The sequence below is a fragment of the Tursiops truncatus genome, chromosome 16, assembly GCF_011762595.2.
Source record: "Tursiops truncatus isolate mTurTru1 chromosome 16, mTurTru1.mat.Y, whole genome shotgun sequence".
Taxonomy (NCBI): domain Eukaryota; kingdom Metazoa; phylum Chordata; class Mammalia; order Artiodactyla; family Delphinidae; genus Tursiops; species Tursiops truncatus.
In genome coordinates, this window is record NC_047049.1 from 36,373,979 (window position 1) to 36,396,911 (window position 22,933).

A 22,933-nucleotide genomic window follows, 5' to 3' on the forward strand; every position below is an offset into this window, starting at 1 on the left:
ACCTAGTTGGAAAATGGTGAAAGCATGAAAATGAAATGTGTTTCCAGGATAGACCAGCCAGTGCTTTGTAGGCACGTGACTTTGAGGTAACTTACAGGCTGTTGGAAATCGGAGTTTTCAACTCCGGAGGAAGATCGGCAGCAGAGATGCAGATTTTGGAGCTGTCCTTTTAAAGGTGATCGCTGGCTGAAACTAAGGGAGCATTTTAGTATGAGCAGCAAAAGAGGAGGTTGGTTCCACAAATTGAGTTTTGTGTTTGAAATACACCAGAAGATTTGAGTCGGTAACTTTGAGTGGCTTGATCTAATTTAAAGGCAAGGCTCAGCACTGATTGGCTCAGGAGTTGATCTCGTTTTTTTTTTTTTTTTTTTTTTTTGCGGTACGCAGGCCTCTCACTGTTGTGGCCTCTCCCGTTGCGGAGCACAGGCTCTGGACGCGCAGGCTCAGCGGCCATGGCTCACGGGCCCAGCCGCTCCGCGGCATGTGGGATCTTCCCGGACCGGGGCACGAACCCGTGTTCCCGGCATCAGCAGGTGGACTCTCAACCACTGCGCCACCAGGGAAGCCCCTTGATCTCGTTTTTAACCATAGCCCTAGTGCACTACGGGCAAGCTTACAGGTTACCCTGGTGTGCAGGACAGTTTCCATTTGCACCTCCAAGTTCACTGTTCATCCCATTTCCACCCACTTCTCTGCCCTGGAAGGCTGACACTTATAGGCTACATCAACTTGGTTCCTGTTTGGTTCAGCCACTGATGGGACTTAGAAGGCAGGAAGAGTGTGAGGCTGGTGCATTTTTTTCCTTGGTTCTTTTACTGTCAGATCCTTATGGACTGGCTGCTTTCCTTTACCCAGTGACTCTGCAGAAGGTTCCAGTAACTGCTCTCTCCCTTTGCCTGTCAGGTCTAGAAGTGCTAGTGTTACTGGCCCCAGAGGACTCTACTGACCTTTGTTAGATTTTATGAACACTTGTTCACACCTTTATAAATAATATCTTTGTTGAAGTCTACCCAGTTTCCCAGTTCCTTCTGGGACCTTGAACAAATAATATGCCTCATAAACCAGAAGGAATTGATGTTCTTCAAGGCACTAGGCTTACCCTTAATAAACAGAGAGGGGCTTCTAATCTGGGGGTGTCAGACCTGGGAGGAGATGACAGAATTAGTACAAGGTGGGCAAATCCACACGTACATGACGGCATCCTGTCAGTGGACAGAAAAATATCTTACACAGTTACCACAATTTTTCAGCTGGTTGTAAATGTCTGAGTGATTCATCAAATAAAACAAAATGTATTTGAAAATGCCATGAAATTCATTTTAACTGTTGCCTTTACATATTTTATCGATCAACAGATAACTTATTCTAAAAACATGACTATTGCCTTGCTTGGCTAAGGAAATACTTTACGATGTATAGAGGGACCTCACATGCAAAAGGGTTGGAAACTACTTCCAAGGCCTTTGTTCATCAGACTTTTCTGTGGGTCCAAATCTAGAAGGAAGTGGGATGAACTGGTTCATTCCTAACTATTTCAATAAAGACAGAGACAAAGACAACCACCTACCTGTTAAAGGAACTTTTGTAAAAAGCGCTCCTAACTTTCATTTCTGGGGAGAAATTAAGGTCTTGGGTCTTTTTTTTTTTTTTTTTTTGCTGTACGCGGGCCTCTCACTGTTGTGGCCTCTCCCGTTGCGGAGCACAGGCTCCGGACGCGCAGGCTCAGCGGCCATGGCTCACGGGCCCAGCCGCTCCGCGGCATGCGGGATCCTTCCGGACCGGGGCACGAACCCGCGCCCACATTCTCAGCTTGGCAACACCTTGTCCTTTGTGTGACCTGCCGTGGCTCCAGCAGCGAGCAGAGTCTACAGAGTGCAAAAATAAACATCTCTAAGGGCCTGTGGAATTTGATGGCCTGTGCAGTATGGGGCAGACATGGGCCGAGGGCCAGGCCCTGTAGGTGAGCCTCTCAGCAGCCCACGTTTGTTTTTAGCCACTCGGTCAAAGCAAGAAGAGACAGCCAGCCTGGCAGTGAAGTTCTGTTTCCAGGTTTGGCCCTGTCTGGTGTCAGGACCTGGCCCTGCCCCCATGTTCTCAGGGTATCTCATTGAGATATATTCACTTAGGCCTCTGTTACCCAGATAATGGGAAGGCTAGTTAATCTGATTTGACAGTGGTTAAAAAGAACAAAGAAAGAATGGATAATTTCTTGCCCCCATTCCTCAAGCTCCCTGGGCACCCTCCCCACGTGACTTGAGAAAACATCCATAACTCAAGATTTGGGGGTGTTCGTTTACTAAATATTTACTGAGTGCCATTTTTTTCCAGGAACCATCCTAGGCACTGAAGCATTAAGGGTCCCTGCTCACAGGGAGCTCACACTCTGAGTGCAGACCTGAGTTCTTCTGCTTGCACTCTCTTTTATATATATATATATATATATATATTTATTTATTTATTTATTTATTTATTTATTTATTAATTATCTTTTGCCGCCCCACGCGGCTTGTGGGCTCTTAGTTCCCGGAGTAGGGATTGAGCCCAGGCCCCCAGCAGTGGAAGCACAGAGTCCTAACCTTTGGACTGCCAGGGAATCCCTGCCTGCACTCTCTTTGAAACACAAGTTCTCCAGAACACCCCGTGACTTGAGGGGTTAACTTCCAGCCAACTGAAATATTTCACTCGGTTCCCCTTCCGTGTCAACAACATGGCGGGAGCAGTGATGACAGAGTAAGGAAAATGTTGTAGAGACAGGCAGCACTGTTCTTCCATAAAAGGTTCTCTGTCAACTAACAAAACGATTCTGTGAAATGCATCTCTAGCTCCAAGTTTCTCCTCTGTAGCCAAGAAGCCTCTGATGTAACGTCATCTGATTTAATGATTCCATATGCTGTTGAGTGTAAAATTAGAATTAAAGAGTTCTGCAAGGTCACTGAGTGAGACACAAAAATTTCTTCCTTGAACCCCACAAATATTGAGCACCAGTTTTATACCAGACATTGTGCTAAGTGCTGGAATATTCAACTACATGTTGTATTTTTTATCAAAGAGGGCTAGCTACAGCTCAGGCCTATCGCTGCTTTTACTTGTATTTCCAGATAGGAGAGAAAAGAACTGTATTTTTGCAGAAAATGGTTACTGGGGGCAAGCTCCTTGTTTTGAATTGCACTGTCAACAAACTATTGGACTCAGGAGTAAGCATTTTTCTGTTGTTGCCTAGAATCAGCGACTCTGGATTAGGAACTGACAGGGTGAGAAAGAAACTTGCTTTCTACTCTCTGCCTCTTGTGAATCAAAAATTGTACCTTTTTCTCCTTTTCTGTAGACCAAATGACATATAAATCACCCTGCTGCTTATTCTACATCTTATGTAAAGTTTTCCTACCCTCAAAGTCTCACAGACAATGTAGAAACGTCGGCAGCTTTATTAGCAAAGGTTAGTGTTTCAATTTAGTGCCAAAAGGTCCTGACAGACATCCAAAAATTTCTGGTTGAAGTCGGTAATTATTTACTCCCCCGTTACCAGAATCTGTCTGAGGACTAAGCAGAGAGAAGCAGAAAGGAAAAGCAAAAAAAAAAAAAAAAAGCAAAGTATTTCTGCACTTAAGAACAATATATTAAAAAAAAAATTTTTTTTTAAATTTTGGCTGTGTTGGGTCTTTGTTGCTGCAGGTGGGCTTTCGCTAGTTGCAGAGAGCGGAGCGCAGGCTTCTCGTTGCGGTGGCTTCTCTTGTTGTGGAGCACCGGCTTTAGGCGCGCAGGCCCAGTAGTTGTGGTGCACGAACTTAGTTGCTCCGCAGCATGTGGGATCTTCCCGGACCAGGGATCGAACCCGTGCCTCTGCACTGGCAGGTGAATTCTTAACCACTGCGCCACCAGGGAAGTCCCAAGAACAATATATTTTTTTCACAACGTATGTGTAATATCATTGGGCAACAAAAATAAATAAGTCCATATGCATTAGAAGGCATCCCTAAGACCCAGAGACTTCAAGTGGAAAAAAAGTTGGGTCCCTGAGCCAGAGACAATCTAAGCCCAAGCAGAGAGAGAAGGGGTTTCTTTAACTTCTCCCCGACTTTCAGTTGTTTTGGGGGCTTGAGTTTGCCCCTGGATAGAAGTCTGTAAGGCTCAGCTGGGATACTTTTCTCCACTGTTATAAAGGCCGTGCAGAAGTGTTGGAATTCCCTCATGGCAGACCTGGAAGATGGCCCTTCACTGCACATCCCCTAGGCCAGGGTGTTCAGTGGGCCCTTGAGCCCCGGGTGGGTAGAAGCAGACATTTAATCATTGGTAAGAGGGTGTAATAAAATATCCAGGGGCTGGGAGGCAAGATATCTTTCTCTTTCCCAAGAGGTTTGTATTTCACTGTAGCATTTAGCAAATATATGCCAGGCACTGTTCTGGGTGCTGGAGACACAAGATCAAACATAATCATGGCTTCCACCAGGAGGGAGCTTGGAGGCCAGTGGAGAGCAACGGGATGCAGAGATTAAGACCACAAGCTTTGAACTCAGGCCGAGGCTAAATCTTGGATAGTTAGAGCATTCTTTATCTGTAAAACAGAAATTATAATACCTCCTCCACAGGGCTGGGATAAAGATAAAATGAGAAGAGGAGGCGGAAGAAGATGGTGCTCACCAGCTTTTTACCTGCGCCTACTCAGCTATCCCAGGACCAGCTTGAGGCTGAAGAAAAGGCAAGATCCCAGAGATCACGACAGACCTCACTGGTCTCCTCCCAAAGAGAACCTCCGCCATGCGGGTACCGGAAAGGCTGGATACCTCGGTTATTAGAGGACTTTGGAGGTGGAGGTGCTTTTCCAGCGATCCGTGTGGCCCAGTATCCCCTGAATATGGGACAAGAGAAAAAAAATGTCAAATGCACTGGCCACTCAGGTGCATGCTGAAGGAAAAATTAAGTATGATGCAATTGCTCGACAGGGACAGTCAAAAGACAAGGTCATTTATAGCAAGTACACTGACATGTTTCCCAAAGAAGTCATGAATGCAGATGACCCAGACCTGCAAAGACCTGATGAAGAAGCCATTAAAGAGAAAAAAGACAAGGGTAACCTTAGAAAAATCCTTTATCACAGAAGGTTGCTGCAGCCATTCCAGTCCGAGCAGCAGCTGATAAACTGGCCGCTCCTCAGTATATCCAATACACACCATCTCAACAAGGAGTGGCTTTCAACTCTGGAGCTAAACAGAGAGTTATTCAAATGGTGGAAATGCAGAAAGATCCGATGGAGCCTCCAAGGTTCAAGATTAATAAGAAGATTCCCCGGGGACCACCTTCTCCTCCTGCACCTGTCATGCACTCTCCTAGCCGAAAGATGACCGTGAAGGAACAGCAAGAGCGGAAGATTCCTCCCTGTATTTCAAACTGGAAAAATGCAAAGGGTTATACAGTTCCATTAGATAAACGTCTGGCGGCTGATGGAAGAGGACTGCAGACAGTTCACATCAATAAAAATTTTGCAAAACTGGCCGAAGCCCTCTATATTGCTGATTGGAAGGCTCGTGAAGCTGTGGAAATGCGAGCTCAAGTAGAGAGAAAGATGGCTCAAAAAAGAAAAGGAGAAACATGAAGAGAAACTTAGAGAAATGGCCCAGAAAGCCAGGGGGAGAGAAGAGCTGGGATCAAAACCCATGTGGAAAAAGAGAATGGGGAGGCATGTGAGAGGGATGAAATCCGGCGTGACAGGCGAAAAGAGAGACAGCACGACCGGAATCTCTCCAGGGCAGCTCCAGATAATAGGTTGAAACTGCAGATGAAAATCGAGATATCAGTGAAGTCATTGTTCTTGGTGTGCCCAATCCTCGGACTTCCAATGAAGTTCAGGATGACCAAAGGCTCTTCAACCAATCCAAGGGTACGGAGAGTGGTTTTGCAGATGGGGAAGATGAAATTTACAATGTTTATGATCAAGCCTGGAGAGGTGGTAAAGATATGGCCCAGAATATTTACAGGCCCAGTCAAAATCTGGACAAGGACATGGTTAGTGATGACCCAGAAGCCAGAATAAAGACTCACAGATTTGTTCCCAATAAGGAGTTTTCTGGTTCAGACCGTAGACAGAGGCCGAGAAGGACCAGTCCAGTTTGAGGAGGATCCTTTTGGTTTGGACACATTTTTGGAAGAAGCCAAACAGCACGGTGGCCCTAAAAGACCCTCAGATAGCAGCCGCCCCAAGGAACATGAGCATGGAGGTGAGAAGAGGAGAAAGGAGTAGATACTTTCTTCAGAGTGAATGAACTATCATTCATAACCCTAATGATGCAAGTCATATGGGGGAACACTTTGTAAATGACCAGGATAAAAACCAAATCTGGGTGTCAGAGCCCAGCGCTACTTTTTATGACAGGAGAAAGGGGGGATGGAAAAATTCTACTTTGAATTATTTCGTTTTTTTAAAGAGTGGGTTGTGTTTGTGCTTCTCCCACCTTTGGGCATTTATAAAACATACTGCCCCACACGTGAAATTAAGGCCACTTCCTTTTGAGTGACATTAACACTTTGGGGTTAATATTGTGTCTAAGAGTGACTGCTTACGAATAAAGTTACCCCAACCACAGTGAGTAGAAAGAAGGATGTCCACATATTGGAACCGTCCTGCCAAATGATGTTTGCCCCTATCGTGCTCTGTTTTAATTTGGAGTGGGGAAAGTAAGCTCTTGCTTGGTGCAACTGTTTGTTTCCAATAAAAACATTTAGACAAAAAAAAAAAGATAAAATGAGATAACATATGTATAATAGTGAATTCAGAGCCTCGTGGATTAAGTGCCCCCAAATAGTAACTGTCGTTACTGTTATTGCTGTGTGGCTTCACTGGCCCAGGACTCAGAGACTTGAGCTCTAAGTACTGGCTGGTTCCTCTGTGACAAGACTGCTTTGCTCCTGAGTGAGCGTCCTTTAGAGGGAAGCCGGTTGTGCTGAATATTCTTCATTTTCTAGCTGGAATGGTTGATTTTCTTGCCTGATGTCTGAAGATTAGACCTTTCTGACGAAGATGAAGTTCTTTTCCCGTTTCTTTCAATTGAATTACCATGTTAAAACTAGTGACTGTTATTAATGCTTTTAATTTATTTTTTATGACTCGCTGGGGTTCTTTCTGGTGAAGGCAGAGCTTATTTCATTCATTTATTAGACACTGATAGAGCTCTTACTCTGCATCAGACATTGTGTGTGTGTGTGTGTGTTGGGGTTTGGAGATGGTGGAGAGAATTGGGGGAAGAGACAAGGATGACTTAAGGTTGTTTCTGTTCTGTGGAGTTAAACAGGCCAGTGGTAGAGAGAGACGTTAAATAGATAACAAAAGTGCATCTGATAAGGGCCAAGAGGGGTAGGTACAGAGAGCTCCAAGAGTCTGTAACAGGAAGATAACTACTTTGAGGATGGAGATGGGGTGGAAGCAGTTGAAGCAGAAATGATAAGTCAGGTGGGAAAGTGGCGAAGGAAGGAATTTGAAGGTAAAGAAAACAGCATGTAAGAAGATACTAAAGCTCGATTTTTTCCGTGGATTGCAAGGAACATATAGTATCATGGGATAGGTGGGAGTGGGACGATGGGCTGGGAATGAGGCTGATATTTGGCTACAGATAACGGACATATATATGGGCCGAATATGGGCCCAGACGGTCCTCGGCCAACAGGTCGTAGCTGAGGACACTGAGTTTCCATTATCAGAAATAGTATCTCTCAGTTTCCCTCTTGTTTCTACGGAGACAGGAGTGAGTATCTCAATAAAGAGCTTCAAATGGGACACCCTAAGGGGTACAAACGGTGTATCGTTAAAGAGTACTTTCCCACTGTAGAGGCAATAGTAGAGTCCATTTGGAAATCTTCTCTAGTAAGTTGTGGTAGGGTCGAGATTTGCTCATATGATGACACAGATGTGAAAAAAATAACAGCTTCTTTGTTGCTATAATAAATCTAAACCTCTTCAAAGCCTCTATGAAGGCAGGAGTGGGGAGTTCATTTTGCTTTTTATGTCCTGTCTAAAAAACCTTCGCCTGTCCCCCAGTTATGAAGATTTTCTCCTATGTTTTCTTCCAGAAGTTTTTTTTTTTTAATAGTTTTTGCGTTTATGTTTAGATATGCTATTTCGAGTTAGGTTTTGTGTATGGTGTGAGGTGACACTAGAGAGTCGTTTTCTTCCCATACGAATAAATATGTGGGTCTATTTCTAAACTCCCTATTCTGTTCCACTAATCTAATATACTGATATCACTCTTGATTACTTTGGTTTTAGAACAAGTCTTTGAAATCGGTTAGTATAAGCCTTCAACTTTTGTTCTATCTTTTGAAAATGATTTTGGATTTTCTAGGTTCTTTGCATTTCCATATGAGTTTTAGAATCAGCTTGTCAGCTTCTATTTTAAAAAAAAAAGGCTGTTGGACTTTGTTTGGCATTTCACTGAAACAATCAACTTGGGTAGATATGACATCTTCTCAGTGTTCCATGGAATGAACATGCTTGCTCGCTCGCTCTCCCTCTCTCTCAAGCCTTTATAAATTTCTCTCAGCACTGTTTTGTAGTTTTGAATGTCCAAATAATGCACATATTATGTTAAAAGTATTCCTAGGCATCTCATGGCTTTTGATGAAATGCCTAATGTAAAGTGGTATTTTTAAATTCCACTTTCTATTTGTTCACTATGAAATTGTGTACAAGCCCCTGTGTCCTTGTCTTTTGAAGTAAAAGTCTGACTCAAAAGTTAATGATTGGGAAATGTGAAGATGTAGAAACAAAGAATAGCTGTTGGGCTGGGGAACTGTAGCTTTCCCTGAAAGCTACAGGTAAGGCCTGACACACATTGCTAAGGTGTTTTTATAGGAAGCAGACCCCCACCAGATGAAAACTGCTGACCGCAAGAACATAGACCCTAGACTGGTTGAAACCAGAAGGTTGATGATGCTTGAAATTTCATCTTGACGCCAACCAATCCAAGAATTATCCACGTGCTGATCACGCCCTGCTCCTTGAACACTATAAGACTCCTCGCTACCTCCTCTAGGGCGGGACACCCAGTTTTGAGGGCATTAGCGCACTGTGGCCCCCTTTGCCTGGCAAAGCAATAAAAAGCTATTCTTTTCTGCTTCACCCAAAACTCTGTCTCCGCATTTCTGTTCGGCACCGGTGAACAGAGGCTGAGTTTCAGCAACAACTACTAATGTATAGAAATACAATTGACTAAAAAGGAAAAATAATAAATTTCAGTTCACCAAAATTAATAGTTTCTGCTCTTCAAGATGCACCATTGGGAAATGAATGGGCAAACCACAGAATAGGAGAAAATATTTGCAATACATATATCTACAAAAGACTTGTATCGAGGATATACAAAGAATTCTTGTATCTCAATAATAAGATAAACAACCCAATTAAAAATGGGCATGATATTTGAACAGAGCCTTCACAGAAGAAGATATATGAATAGCTAATAAAACATGAAAAAACGGTTAACATCATTAGTAGTAAGGAAAGTACAAATTAAAATTACAATGAGACTCCATTACACACTGGAGCTGTAATGTGTTACGGTAATATCATACAGCCATGTTGATCTTCTAAAGTTAAATATACACTTACAATATGACACAGTAATTTCATTCCTAGGTATTTACTCAAGAAAGTGAAAACCTGTGTCCATAAAAGACTTGTATAGAGATACTCACATAAGCTTTATTCATAATGGTCAAAAATCGGAAACAATCCTAATGTCCATCAACAGATAAATAAATTGTAATATATCCATAAAACAGATTACTATTTAGCAGTAAAAAGGAATAGAGTACAGGTATGCACAGCAACCTGGATGAACCTCAAAACATCATCATAGGGGCTTCCTTGGTGGTGCAGTGGTTAAGAATCTGCCTGCCAATGCAGGGACACGGGTTCGAGCTCCGGTCCGGGAAGATCCCACGTGCCGCGGAACAGCTAAGCCCGTGCGCTACAACTACTCAGCCTGCGCACCTAGAGCCCGTGCCACAACTACTGAGCCCGTGTGCCACAACTACTGAGCCCGTGTGCCACAACTACTGAAGCCACTGCGGTGAGAAGCCCGAGCACCGCAACGAAGAGTAGCCCCCGCTCACTGCAAGTAGAGAAAACCCGTGTGTAGCAGCCAAGACCCAATGCAGCCAAAAATAAATAAATAAATTTATTTTAAAAAATTGTCAGAAGTGAAAGAAGCCAGAAGCAAAATAGTCCATATTGTGTGATTCTATATTTACGACATTCTCAACTGGCAAAACTCATCTACATCAACAGAAAGCAAACCAGTGGTAACGCAATGCTGAGGTTGGTGGAGATCGACTGCAAAGGAGCGTGAGGGAATGTTTGGGGTGATGAAAATGTTCTGTATCTTGATTGTGGTGGTTTTACATGAGTGTGTACATTTGTCAAAAGTCATCAAAATGTAGACTTAAAATGGGTGTGTTTTATTGTATGTAACTTATACCTCAATGTAAAAAGTTTGTAGCAGGTTTTGCAAGGTTAAAGTAATGTCTTTCATTTAGCTCAGTCTTTCTTGAATCAATAAGCAGCCAAATTGAAGGTTGATTTCTGTGTAAAGGTCATTTCTCCCCTGTATTGTGTTCATCCCTGCCTCTCCTGTATGAGTGGTTGGTTTAGGGGAGAATTCATGTGACCTCATGGTAACAGTGGCGGAGGTGGTTGGCATGCAGATCCATGAATTCTCATTGGCCTAAGCAGAACTGTCCCTAGTATTGGTCACTGGGCGTCCTGCTGATGAAACTCATCTTGGTGGTCTCTAGGTAGTGGCTTCTCTCCTCATTGTGCACTGTGATGACATATCTGCTGCTGGTGGAACTTGTAGTTTGTACTCTCTGACTGTCCAGCACATGGGGAAATTCCTCACCTTTTTTATTGTAGTTCTTGAGGATCAGCCACGATTTCCATTAGGCTCAGGTTATTGGCCACGGAGTCACTTTCCCCTTGGCCCCAGCTCTGCCTCTCATCTCTTAGCTGCCTTCTACTGAGAACATGAGAGAGCCTCAGATCACTCCTGCGCCAGATTGGTGGTGAGGGACAGTCGGTGGACACTGTCTTGGCTTTCTCTCTGCCCAGACACATCATAGGCCAAAGGCACCCAGTGAAGCAGTGTCTTCCCATTGTTATCCATGGGACACACAGCACAGGCCTTCTTACTGCAGCTTCCCCCTCAACTGCTCAGGTTCCTATGTCTTCTCTCTATCACATACCTACCCCTGGTCAAGGCTGTAGGGAGTGGGAGACGTGGTCCCTGAGATATCTGGGCAGCTCATCAACATTCCTTTAAAAAAAATGTCCCCTTCCTCTCTTGGTGTAGGCTTCTGCTCTCCCTTTCTGTGTGGTGAGAACTTCCTCTACAACACAATACTGTGACTTCTTACTTATAAATGGATTTATTCTGGATGGGACCCTTTTCCTTGTTCCACAGAGAAATAAACAATAAGCATAGTCTACCAGGTATCTTGGATATTGGGGAAGAGATACTTAGCAATCAGCCAGCTGGTTTAAAGTTTAGACATCAGTAATTTGATGCCCTGTTTTTACAGATTAGGAAATAGTGGCAGAGAGGAAGTGATTCACGCAGGATCAGACGACTAAGTAGTGTCACTTGGACCCAGTAGTCTTGAATCCCACTCTTGGTATCTTTCTGCCGCACACCTCTACTTCTCTTTTGTCTGCAAACCAATGTAAAAAGTAAGGATACTGCTAAAGGTTAAGGCACTGGAAATAAGCAGAAAGGATCAAGGAAGGAAAGAACAATGGAAAGACAGTGTTGGGAGCCCACCCAAGTAAGTGCCTTTTCTCCAACTGCATACTAACTGTAAGAAGTGTGTAGATTTTCTGATAGAAGGGATCACTTCAGAAAACTATACTGAGGGCAATGTGAAAGATTTGCCCTACAAATGGAGTGCCTTACTGGAAGGTGATCGACTGTTAGCAAGAATTTTTTGCACATGATCAGATTTTTGAAAGCAAAGAGGACAAAGTGAAATTGAAAATATATCCCAAACTGTACTGTTTAAGGAGCAACCTTAGAGGAACATCCTAATATAGAGCCTCTTTTGTTTCAAAATTTTTTTTTCTGAAGCCAAAATGAGATGCAGAATGCAATTATATTTTAGTGGTTGGATGTCAAAATAAAATAAATGGAAGGCTGCTTACTAAAATGAAGAATTGCACGATGGAAATGTACTTTCTTTGCTTAGAGTTGTAGGTATTCTCTTAACTCAGTGAAGACTTTTCCATTATATTTGTGTCATATCAGGTGGGTTAATTATTTACAAGAGGCTCAGGCTGATATTCTAAGGGGACCACAGGCTGCTCCAAAGTCTCCAGGAAACTAGATTAGCCTTGTTTAACCTGTGCATCTCCTCTGAATACATATAAATCTATTACATGACCTGTTTTGAAAGAAACTCACATGTTTTGTGAGCAGCCATACACGCTTGAGTTAACCTGGTGGTTAAACCTCCCCTGCTACCCCACCCCACCCCCTGCTTCCTTTGGTCGTGGTCACTCACATGAATGAGTGCTTAAGCTTTACCATGGCTTGTTGACAGAAATGCCCAACGACAATTTTGAAATCTGGAGGGCAGATGGGCAAGTATACTGTCCAAAATCCACCAGAGCTACTTATCCCTATTTTGCCTCAGATACAGTGTTGCCAGGCGAGTCCCTTTACTTCTGAGAGCTTCAGCTTCATCATCGTGGAAAGGGGGGAAATCGTGCCCATCTCTGAGGCTTGTGAGGCTCAAGGGCGACTATTCATGAGGAATTATTAGTAACAGTCTCGCATACTGATGCTTTCAGAGAAGTCCTTTCTCCCCACCCTGGAACCGTGTGAGGATGTTCCTTGTTCTGTGGTTTACCCAGCTTGACTCTAACTTACAACATACCTTTTGCTCACTATGCTATTACTTAACAATTTTTATTTGGATTTATGCAATTATGTTTTTTTGAGAGACCCTCACCAATCAGTTCTGAACTTATAAGTTGTGGGAATGCCAAAGGAGGTTGTCTAACTGAAACAAATAAAAATGGAATCATCTGGGGATAGCAGAGGCAAGGTAAAAATTAATGATGTTAAATATCTTTTAAAGAAACAGAACATTTTATTTTGCCAAAGGCTTGTTACCTTCCCTGTGTCTTCTATGGGATAATCACCTAATTTTCTTTTTTTTTTTTGCCGTACGCGGGCCTCTCACTGTTGTGGCCTCTCCCGCTGCGGAGCACAGGCTCCGGACGCGCAGGCTCAGCGGCCATGGCTCACGGGCCCAGCCCCTCCGCGGCATGTGGGATCCTCCCGGACCGGGGCACGAACCCGTGTCCCCTGCATCGGCAGGCGGACTCTCAACCACTGCGCCACCAGGGAAGCCCCACCTAATTTTCAATGTGCAGCGTCAGTAAATAATATGGTTATTTTTAGTCCTGGAGAAACCGTACAAAAGAGATTTTTGTGCTCATTATTTACACTGCAGGAGTAACCTGAAATATTTATTTCAGAAAATTATATATAAAATGGTATTGAATGCGATTTTATTTTATTTTATTTTAATTAATGGACTTTATTTTTTAAAGAAATTTTAGGTTTACAGAAAAATTGAGCAGAAAGTACAAAGAGTTCCTGTGTACCCTTTCTCCTTCCCCCACCAATTTCCTCTGTCATTAACATCTTAGCTTAGTGTGGTACATTTGTTACAATTGATGAACAAATATTGATACATTATTAACTAAAGTCCATAGTTTGCATTTGGGTTCACTTTTTGTGTTCTACAGTTCTGAGCTTTGACAAATGTATAATGTCATGTATCCACCATTGTAGTATTCTTCAGAATAGAATGCAATTTTGAAAATGAATTTTTTTTTTTTTTTTTTTCGGTACGCGGGCCTCTCACTGCTGTGGCCCCTCCCGTTGCGGAGCACAGGCTCCGGACGCGCAGGCTCAGCGGCCATGGCTCACGGGCCCAGCCGCTCCGCGGCACATGGGATCCGCCCGGACGGGGGCACGAACCCGCGTCCCCTGCATCGGCAAGCGGACTCTCAACCACTGTGCCACCAGGGAAGCCCGAAAATGAATCTTAATTATACCATCCCACCTAAATTTCTTTTTGCATATTCTCCCCATTCTTTATGAGTTACAAGTGTACATCTTTTACAGAAGTTTTACATAGCTTTCCTCACATTGTACACACAATTTTAGAGTCCCCTTTTTGCTTTAGCATTGCATCATAAATGTTTTCCCATATTACAGTATTTTCTTCTTCTTTATAATTTTAAAGGATTGTCTATTATCCCATTTGTTTGACGTATCATAATTCTCTAGACATTTCCCAGTTGTTGAGCATTTAGGTTGTTTCAGTTTTACGTTATTCATAGCACAGCTATTGTTTATTTTGCCAGTAGTGTTCAGCTTCTCTTAAATTGTTTTCTTAGGATAACTTCCCAGAACTGAGATTACTCTTCAAAGAATATGAATAACTTTCTAATCCTTGATCCGTTGCCCTGTGTTGCTTTCCAAAGGGCTGTTGCATAGCACTGGCCTGTCTCAGAATTTTTCAACAGCACTGGGCAGCACAGACCGAGGACGGTCTCACACTGTCCACGTATGGGTAGATGGCTTTATAATCTTACATTGAAGACAATTTAACCTTGGGGACTATTTTAACAGAAAAAACTCTGAAGAGGCTAGGACTATAGTCAGCTTTCTAAGCTTTGGCTTTTTCACTTGTACAACCGATCCTATCATTTCGTGACACATGTTTGTGTCCAATCGGTGAGTTATGACATTGTGTGTGTTTGTCCGCGGGCGCTGGTAGAATCACCAGTGCTAGTCCTGTTGAAATCGCCAGAGTGCTAGGCATCAAGCATGCCATAAACATGACTCACGTATGGCTGTTCAAGAAACTTTGATTTATGGCAACACAGTATAGGCAGAAGTGGAAGATCTTATTGCCTAAAGGAGTCAGGCAGGTGTTGTACATGAGTGAAACAGCACAGGGATTGGACAGTACAGGAGGTCAGGGGCAGACTGAAGGGACTGTACAGGCGTTATCCAAAGGAAGGGTGTCATACTTGACTCCAACTGATGGCTGCCAGGAAGGAATGCCAGACCAGTATCTTTAGCGCTCTCAGTTTTTCAAGACGACTTGGAAATCTGTAGTTTTAGATATCTTAGCTGGTACAGGCTGCTATAACGAAAATCTCACAGCCTGGGTGGCTTAAACAGACCTTTAGTTCTCTTAGTTCTAGAGGCTGGGAAGTCCAAGATCAAGGAGCTGGCACATTCAGTGTCTGGTGGGAGCCCACTGCCTGGTTCATAGATGCCATGCTTTTACTGTGACATCGTACAGCAGAAGGGGCAAAGTAGCTCTCTGGGGTCTCTTTTATTTTTTTAATTTTTTCAACTTTGCATCCCTTGTTGTATTTCTAATATTTATCTATTTATCCATTCATTCATTCATGCTGCGCTGGGTCTTAGTTGCGGCACACAGGAGCCATTTTCTTGAAAAAGTCATGGTTTTAAAGTAAATTTTTCTTTATTAGACAGTTTGGTTTGTCCATGATTTACCAGGTGGTGCGTGGTCTGTGGTCACCAAACAATGCATGCTTAGTCATATTTGAAATGATGTTTTATTTATTTATTTATAAAGAGCAGATCTTTATTTTTTCTTTAATATTCATTTTATTTATTTAGTTATTTGGCTGCGCTGGGTCTTAGTTGCAGCATGCAAACTCTTAGTTGCAGCATGCGGGATCTAGTTCCCTGGCCAGGGATCAAACCTGGGCCCCCTGCATTGGGAGCACAGAGTCTTAGCCACTGGACCACCAGGGAAGTCCCTGATGTTTCGTTTAATCAATATTATTTAAAATTTCTTCTGGTGATCATTATAAAATTGTACCCCAAATTGGGTGATTGGCTCAATCCAGTGGAAAAATCACCTGTTAAAACTCTGATTTAGTCTCTTAAAAAATTCATCTCTAACTGTAATTAAGAAGCTTGATCGACATGCCAAAGTATACCGTAAGAAACACTTGATCTCACAGTTCTTGTGGGACCACATTCAGGCCGCGCTTAGTTGGGCCTGGCTGGCTTGGCTCAGGGTCTCACAAAGCTGCAATCAAAGTGTCAGCCAGAGTGTGTTCTCAACTGGAGGCTCAACTAGGGAAAAAGTCTGCTTCCAAGCTCACTTGGCATGTTGGCAGAATTCATTTCCTTCTGTTGTAGGACTGAGAGCTTTAGCTTTTTGCTGTCACTTTAGCTTTTGAGGCTGTCCTCAGCTCCTACTGGCTACCCATAGTTCCCTGCCACGTGGCCTTCTCCATGGCAGTGTGCAACACGGCAGCCTGCTTCTTCAAGGCCAGCAGGAGAGTGAGTCGACTAGCAAGGCTGAGTCTTATTCAGTATGACCTAATTATGGGAATCATGTGTCATCACTTGTGCCATATTCTGGTTAGAAGCAAGTCACAGGTCCCACCCACACTCCATGGAAGGGATTACACAAGGACAAGAACAACAGGATGTGAGACCGTAGGGGTAGCTTAGAAACTGTCTACCACAAGGAGCTGTGTGTGTCTTGCTTATCACTGAATCCTCGGTGTCCAGAATAATGCCTAACACACATTAGATCCTCCATAAGTGTTGGTAGTTGAATGAACTAATGTTGCAGATGTTACTTCTCTGAATCATGTGTTGCTTTTTTTTTTCCCCCAAGTCTATGGTTTACCTTTTGGTCTTATTTATTACATGTTTTGGTGTATAGACGTGTTAAATTTTAATTTAGACAAATCAACAAAATTTTCCCTTGGTTTGTTAACATTACTTTACATCTCAGGGAGTCCTTTTCCCATCCAGAGGTTAGATAATTATTTGCATATGTTTTCTCCTAGATTCTAAATGACTTCTTTTTTACATTTAACTCTGATCTATCTAGAAGGTTAAGAAATAAATGGAGGGACTTCCCTGGTGGCGCAGTGGTTGAGAGTCCACCTGCCAATGCAGGGGACATGGGTTCGAGCCCTGGTCCAGGAAGATCCCACATGCCATGGATCAACTAAGCCCATGCGCCACAACTACTGAGCCTGCGCTCTAGAGCCTGCGAGCCACAACTACTGAGCCCATGCACCACAACTACTGAAGCCCACGTGCCCTGGAGCGCATGCTCCACTGCAATGAGAAGCACACACGCCGCAACGAAGAGTAGCCCCCGCTCACTGCAACTAGAGAAAGCCCGCACACAGCAAAGAAGACCCAGTGCAGCCAAAAATAAATAAGTTTATTTTTTTTAAAAAGGAATTAAATGGAGAGTTGTAATGGGAGGTAACAAATAATCCTTTTTTTCCCCATCCCTCTTTGCTTCCTTATTTAGTTGTATTGAATTATTATGTGCTAGCTTCTGGGCTTTCTATTCTGTTTCACTTATTTTTCATTCTCTTCTTGCTTCAATTTTTTCTATCTAAGAATTAGAGCATTCTTGGTCAGAAAGGCCAACGCAGTTACTGTCAGAATCATTCAGTATAATAATTAAGACATAGCCTAAGCTGTTGTAACAGAAAGACTCCAGAATGGAGAGCCTCAAATAAAGCTGAGGCTTATTTAACTTTGGTGTAACAGTGAGGGGTGTGTGAAGTCGGAAGCTGGAGAGGCACCTCTTCCCCACAGAGTCGTTTGAGGACCCAGGCTCCTTCTGTCCTGTAGCTCTGCCAGCCCCTTGGGCGATGTCTGGGCCTGTGTGGTTGGAACTGTCTCATCCCCACATCCACATTCCAGTCTATGGGAAAGGAGGTGGCGGAAGTCTTAAGAAAGTGCCTTTGCCTTTGAGCTGAGGACCCCGCAGTGGCATGTAATATTTTGCTCGTATCCCTTTAGTCTAGACTAAACCACGTTGCCACATCTACCTTCAATGTATGGTATCCAAACTGTCGTCATGGATTTGGCTAAAAGTTGAGAAGATCTGTTATTAAAAAAAGAAGAAGGGGGAGAGGTTCCAAGGACAACTAATGGTCTTTGCACTAGGCCAGTAATCACAGTTAACAAATAATCATATTTAACAGGAAAGTAATAATCATTTTTACCAAGTGAAAAACTGTCTTTGGATATGGCAATAAAATGCAACTATGTCCTGATTTTTGGTTTTAGATGGCCAGTAACCCATGTTCCAGGTAGCATTCTATACCAGTCTTGAATGCCAACAGGAAATCACTGGACAGCAGACCCTTCCAAGATCATAACTGGGCTGTTGGAGTAACTTGGAAAAGAAGAAAAAAGAACTGAAACCATGGCAAAAGTAAATAGAGCTCGGTCTACCTCCCCACCGGATGGAGGATGGGGTTGGATGATTGTGGCTGGCTGTTTCCTTGTTACCATCTGCACCCGGGCAGTAACCAGGTAGGTGGGACTTTCTTCTCGATTTATTATCAGATGACCTGGCTTGTCTTTTTTTCTAAGTCGGCTTCGTTCTAGTTCTGAACCTGTCATTGTGAAAATATATGTGTAAATATATGTTTTGTGCATGTGTGTGTGTTTCCTTTGACTGATCGGATATCTTTTTCTTTGCAAGGAATGTGATTTCCTGACACTTAAAAGTCCTGGGTAGTGGTCTCCTATAATCTCTGCCACATAAACCTGGAGGGTTAGGACATTTTTCAGCTAAATATTATGGCTCTGCCAGACATTTATTTTCATAAGCAGCTCATCCCACGAAGGACAAATATATAAGCTCAAAATAGTCCTTGAAAACATCTCGGCTCACCAGAATACTGAGCCGTTGGAAGCTTAAAGCCTAGAGTTTAACTTCTTTTGCTTCATTTTGCACTTGGCTCTGGTAGTGGAGGCTGATTTCTAGGTTGAAGGACAGAAAGAGCATAAATACAGGGATTCTCTCATCTCATTTGGTCATGTTTCCTCTTTTCCTTTTACCCAAGGGCATAGCCTTGACTATACTTAAGTGAAACGTGTGTACACTGAGATGATTCATCTCATTTACATTTGGAATAAAGCCACACTTGAAATCTGCATGTGCTCGCTCTCTCCTCTAGAGGTGCCTTCATTCAAATTGAACTCTGTTGCTCTTCTCTGGCAACACTCCCTTGGCAGCCAAAGAAACTGATTTGCACTACATATCTTCACTTGATAGCATCATCAATAAAAGCATCGGGCTTCCCTGGTGGCACAGTGGTTGAGAGTCCGCCAGCCGATGCAGGGGACACGGGTTCGTGCCCCGGTCCGGGAAGATCCCACATGCCGCGGAGCGGCTGGGCCCGTGAGCCATGGCCGCTGAGCCTGCGCGTCCGGAGCCTGTGCTCCACGACGGGAGAGGCCGCAACAGTTGAGAGGCCCGAGTACCACAAAAATAAAAAATAAAAATAAATAAAAGCATCGATGTACCCCCCATAACAAATAGATAATGCAGGAAAGAAGCAGGATGTTTGTTTTTGCTACAATAAGGATTCGTTGATCATGTGTCAAAATAAACTGTAGATTTGTTTAAAATAATACGATGGTTGAGTCTGATTTTTCTCCCATCTGGATTATGGATCTTGTGTTCTGGGAGTGAGGAGGTCATAGAGTTAAAAGGCATCTCTTTCATCTTTGTTCTTACATGTGGAAGCTTTCATCATTCCCATGAGAGGAAAGTTCTGGAAGTGAGCTTAGTGCTTCTATAAGAAGGGCAGCTGGGAACCAGAAAAGAGGATTGTGGCTGGCAGCAAAGGCCTGTTTTCAGAGGTTCCTGGGAGAGGCTGAGAGGAGGATACCTGAGCACTATAGGCTCAGAGGAGAAAAGGGTGGCACACCAGGAAGCAACCAAGAGAACTGGAGACAGAGACGAGGAAAGCAGCCTGCACGGTGACTTGTCAATTCAGAGGATCAGTGCCTATTGGGCAGTTAATTCTTTTTCCAGTTTTATGGAGAACTAATTGACATTCATCGCTATATAATTTTAAGGCATACAGCATGATTTTTTTTATTGAAGTATAGTTGATTTACAGTGTTGTGTTAGTTTCTGGTGTACAGCAAAGTGATTCAATTTTTTATATGTGTATGTGTGTGTGTATATATATATATATATATATATATATATATAACTGAATATATATATTCTTTTCCATTATGGTTTATTACAGAATATTGAATTTAGTTCCATGTGCTATACATTAGGACCTTGTTGTCTATCTATTTTATATATAATAGTTTGTAAGCATGATGATTTGATTTACATATACTATAGGTTCAGCTAACATCCGTCTTCTCATATAACTACAATAAAAAGGAAAGAAAAGAAAAAAGATAAAAACTTTTCTCTTCACGATGAGAACTCCTAGGATTTATTCTCTTAACAACTTTCCTATATATCATACATCATTGTTAGCTGTAGTCATCATATTGTTCATGACATCCCTAGTACTTATTTATCTTATAACTGGAAGTTTGTATTTTTTGACCACCTTCCTCCAATTCCCTTTCCCTCCCCACCCCCCGCCTTGGTAACCATAAGTCTGATCTCTTTTTATATGCGCTTGGTTGTTGCTTTAGATTCCACATATATTTAAGATTATACAGTATTTGTCTTTCTCTCTCTAACTTATTTCACTTAGCAGAATGCCTTCAAAGTCTGTTCATATTGTTGCAAATGGTAGGATTTCCTCGTTTTTTTTCTGGCTGAATAATATTCCATTGTATATACATACCACACCTTCTTTATCCATTCATCCATCCATGTCTTGGCTATTAAAAATCGTGCTGCTATGAGCATGGGGGTGCAGATATCTTTTCTAGTTAGTGCTTTCATTGTCTTTGGATCTATTCCCAACAGTGGAATTTCTGGATCACATGGTAGTTCTATTTTTATCCCTACTGTTTTCTATGGTGGCTGTACCAATTTACAATCTCATCAACAGTGCACAAGGGTTCCCTTTTCTCTGCATCCATACCAGCATTTGTTATCTCTTATCTTTTTGATGATGACTATTTTAATACGTGTGAGGTAATAGCTCATTGTGGTTTTAACTTGCATTTCCCTAACAACTAGTGATGTTGAGCATCTTTTCATGTACCTGTTGGTCTTTAGTATATCTTCTTTGAAGAAATGTCTATTTAGGTCCTTTGCTCATTTTTTAAATTGGGTTATTTGTTTTTTTACTATTGAGTTGTGTGCATTCTTTGTATGTTTGGGATATTAACCCTTTATCAGATACGTGGTTTGCAAATATTTTTTCCCATTCTTATCACTTTGTTGATGGTTTCTTTTGCTGTGCAGAAGCTTTTTAGTTTGATGTAGTCCTGCTTGTTTATTTTTTATTTTGTCGCTTGTGTTTTAGGTGACATATCCAAAAAACCATTACCAAGACCCATGTTGAGGAACTTTATTCCTATGTTTTCTTCTAGTAGTTTCATAGTTTTGGGTCTTATATTTAATCCTTAAATCCATATCAAGGTAATTTTTGTGAGTGGTCTAAAATATGGGTCTAGTTTTATTCTTTTACATGTGAATATCCAATTATCTCAGCACTATTTACTGAAGAGACTGTCTTTTCTCCATTGAATATTCTTGGCTCCCTTTTCAAACATTAGTTGACGCTTAGGTTTATTTCTGGGTTCTCAGTTCTGTTCCACTGGTTTATGTGTCTGTTTTTATGCCAGTACCAAACTGTTTTGATGAGTACAGCTTTATATTATAGTTAGAAATCAGGAAGTGTGATACCTCTTTCTTAGGATTTCTTTGGCTATTTAGGGTCATTTGTGGTTCCATGTAAACTTTAAGAGTGTTTTATCTACGTCTGTAAAAAATGCCATTGGATTCTTGATAGGAATTGCATTGAATATATAGATGGCTTTTGATAGTGTTGACATTTTAATAATGTTGATTCTTCCAGTCTACAAACATGGGATATCTTTCCACTTATTTGTGTCTTCTTCAGTTTCTTTCACTGATGTCTTGTAGTTTTCAGCATAGAGATCTTTCATGCCCTTAGTTAAACTTACTGTATTTGAGGCTATTGTAAATGGGATCAATTTCTTTATTTCTTTTTTGGAAATTTTATTGTTAGTGTATACAAACACTACTGATTTTTTGTATGTTAGTTTTATATCCGGCAACTTACTGAGTTCATTGATTAGATCTAAGAGCCTTTTGGTTGTGTCTTTAGGATTTTCTATATATAAAATCATATCATCTGCAAATAGAGACAATTTTACTTCTTCCTTTCCAATTCTAATACCTTTTATTAATTTTTCTTGCCTGATTGCCAAGGCTAGGACTTCTAGGACTATGTTGAATAGGAGTGATGAGAGTGGCCACCCTTGTCTTGTTCCTCATTTTAGAAGAAAGCTTTCAGCCTTTTACCATTGAGCATGATATTAGCTGTGGGCTTGTGACTTATGGCTTTATTATGCTGAGATATGTTCCTTCCATGCCCAATTTGTTAAGAGTTTTTATCATAAATGGATGTTGAATTTTGTCAAATGCTTTTTCTGTGTCTATTGAGATGATCATACAATTCATTTCTTTCATTCTATTAATATGATGTGTCACATTGATTGATTTGTGTATGTTGAACCATCCTTGCATCCCAGGAATAAATTCCACTTGAACCTGGTGAATGATCCTCTTAATATGCTGCCAATTCAGTTTGCTAGTATTTTATTCAGAATTTTTGCATCTATACTCATCAGGAATATTGGCCTGTAGTTTTCTTTTCTAGTAATGTTCTTTTCTGGTTTTGGTATTAGGATAATGCTAGTCTCATAAAATGAGTTTGGGAGTGTTCCCTTCTCTTTGATTTAAATAATATGCTTAAAGGTTAAACCATACATCTGGAAGGTAAAAATTCAAACAATACAGAAACATATAAGATAAAGCCTTTTTCTCCTCACTTCCTGAATCCCTGTTTCACTGCCTAAAGTTAATCTCATAAAAT

At 41.9% G+C, this 22,933-nt stretch overlaps 1 protein-coding gene and 1 pseudogene across 1 annotated transcript in view; both read left to right on the top strand.

The window, feature by feature from the left end:
• SLC16A12 (solute carrier family 16 member 12) overlaps window positions 1-22,933 on the top strand; it is an 89,323-nt gene that overhangs the window by 47,308 nt on the left and 19,082 nt on the right. Inside the window, exon 3 of the mRNA XM_073794226.1 lies at window positions 18,156-18,404. Coding sequence (XP_073650327.1) covers window positions 18,295-18,404 — 110 coding nt within the window. The 5' untranslated portion in view covers window positions 18,156-18,294. The remainder of the gene's footprint in view (window positions 1-18,155; window positions 18,405-22,933) is intronic.
• Window positions 4,628-6,329, top strand: LOC101336456 (SNW domain-containing protein 1 pseudogene; annotated as a pseudogene).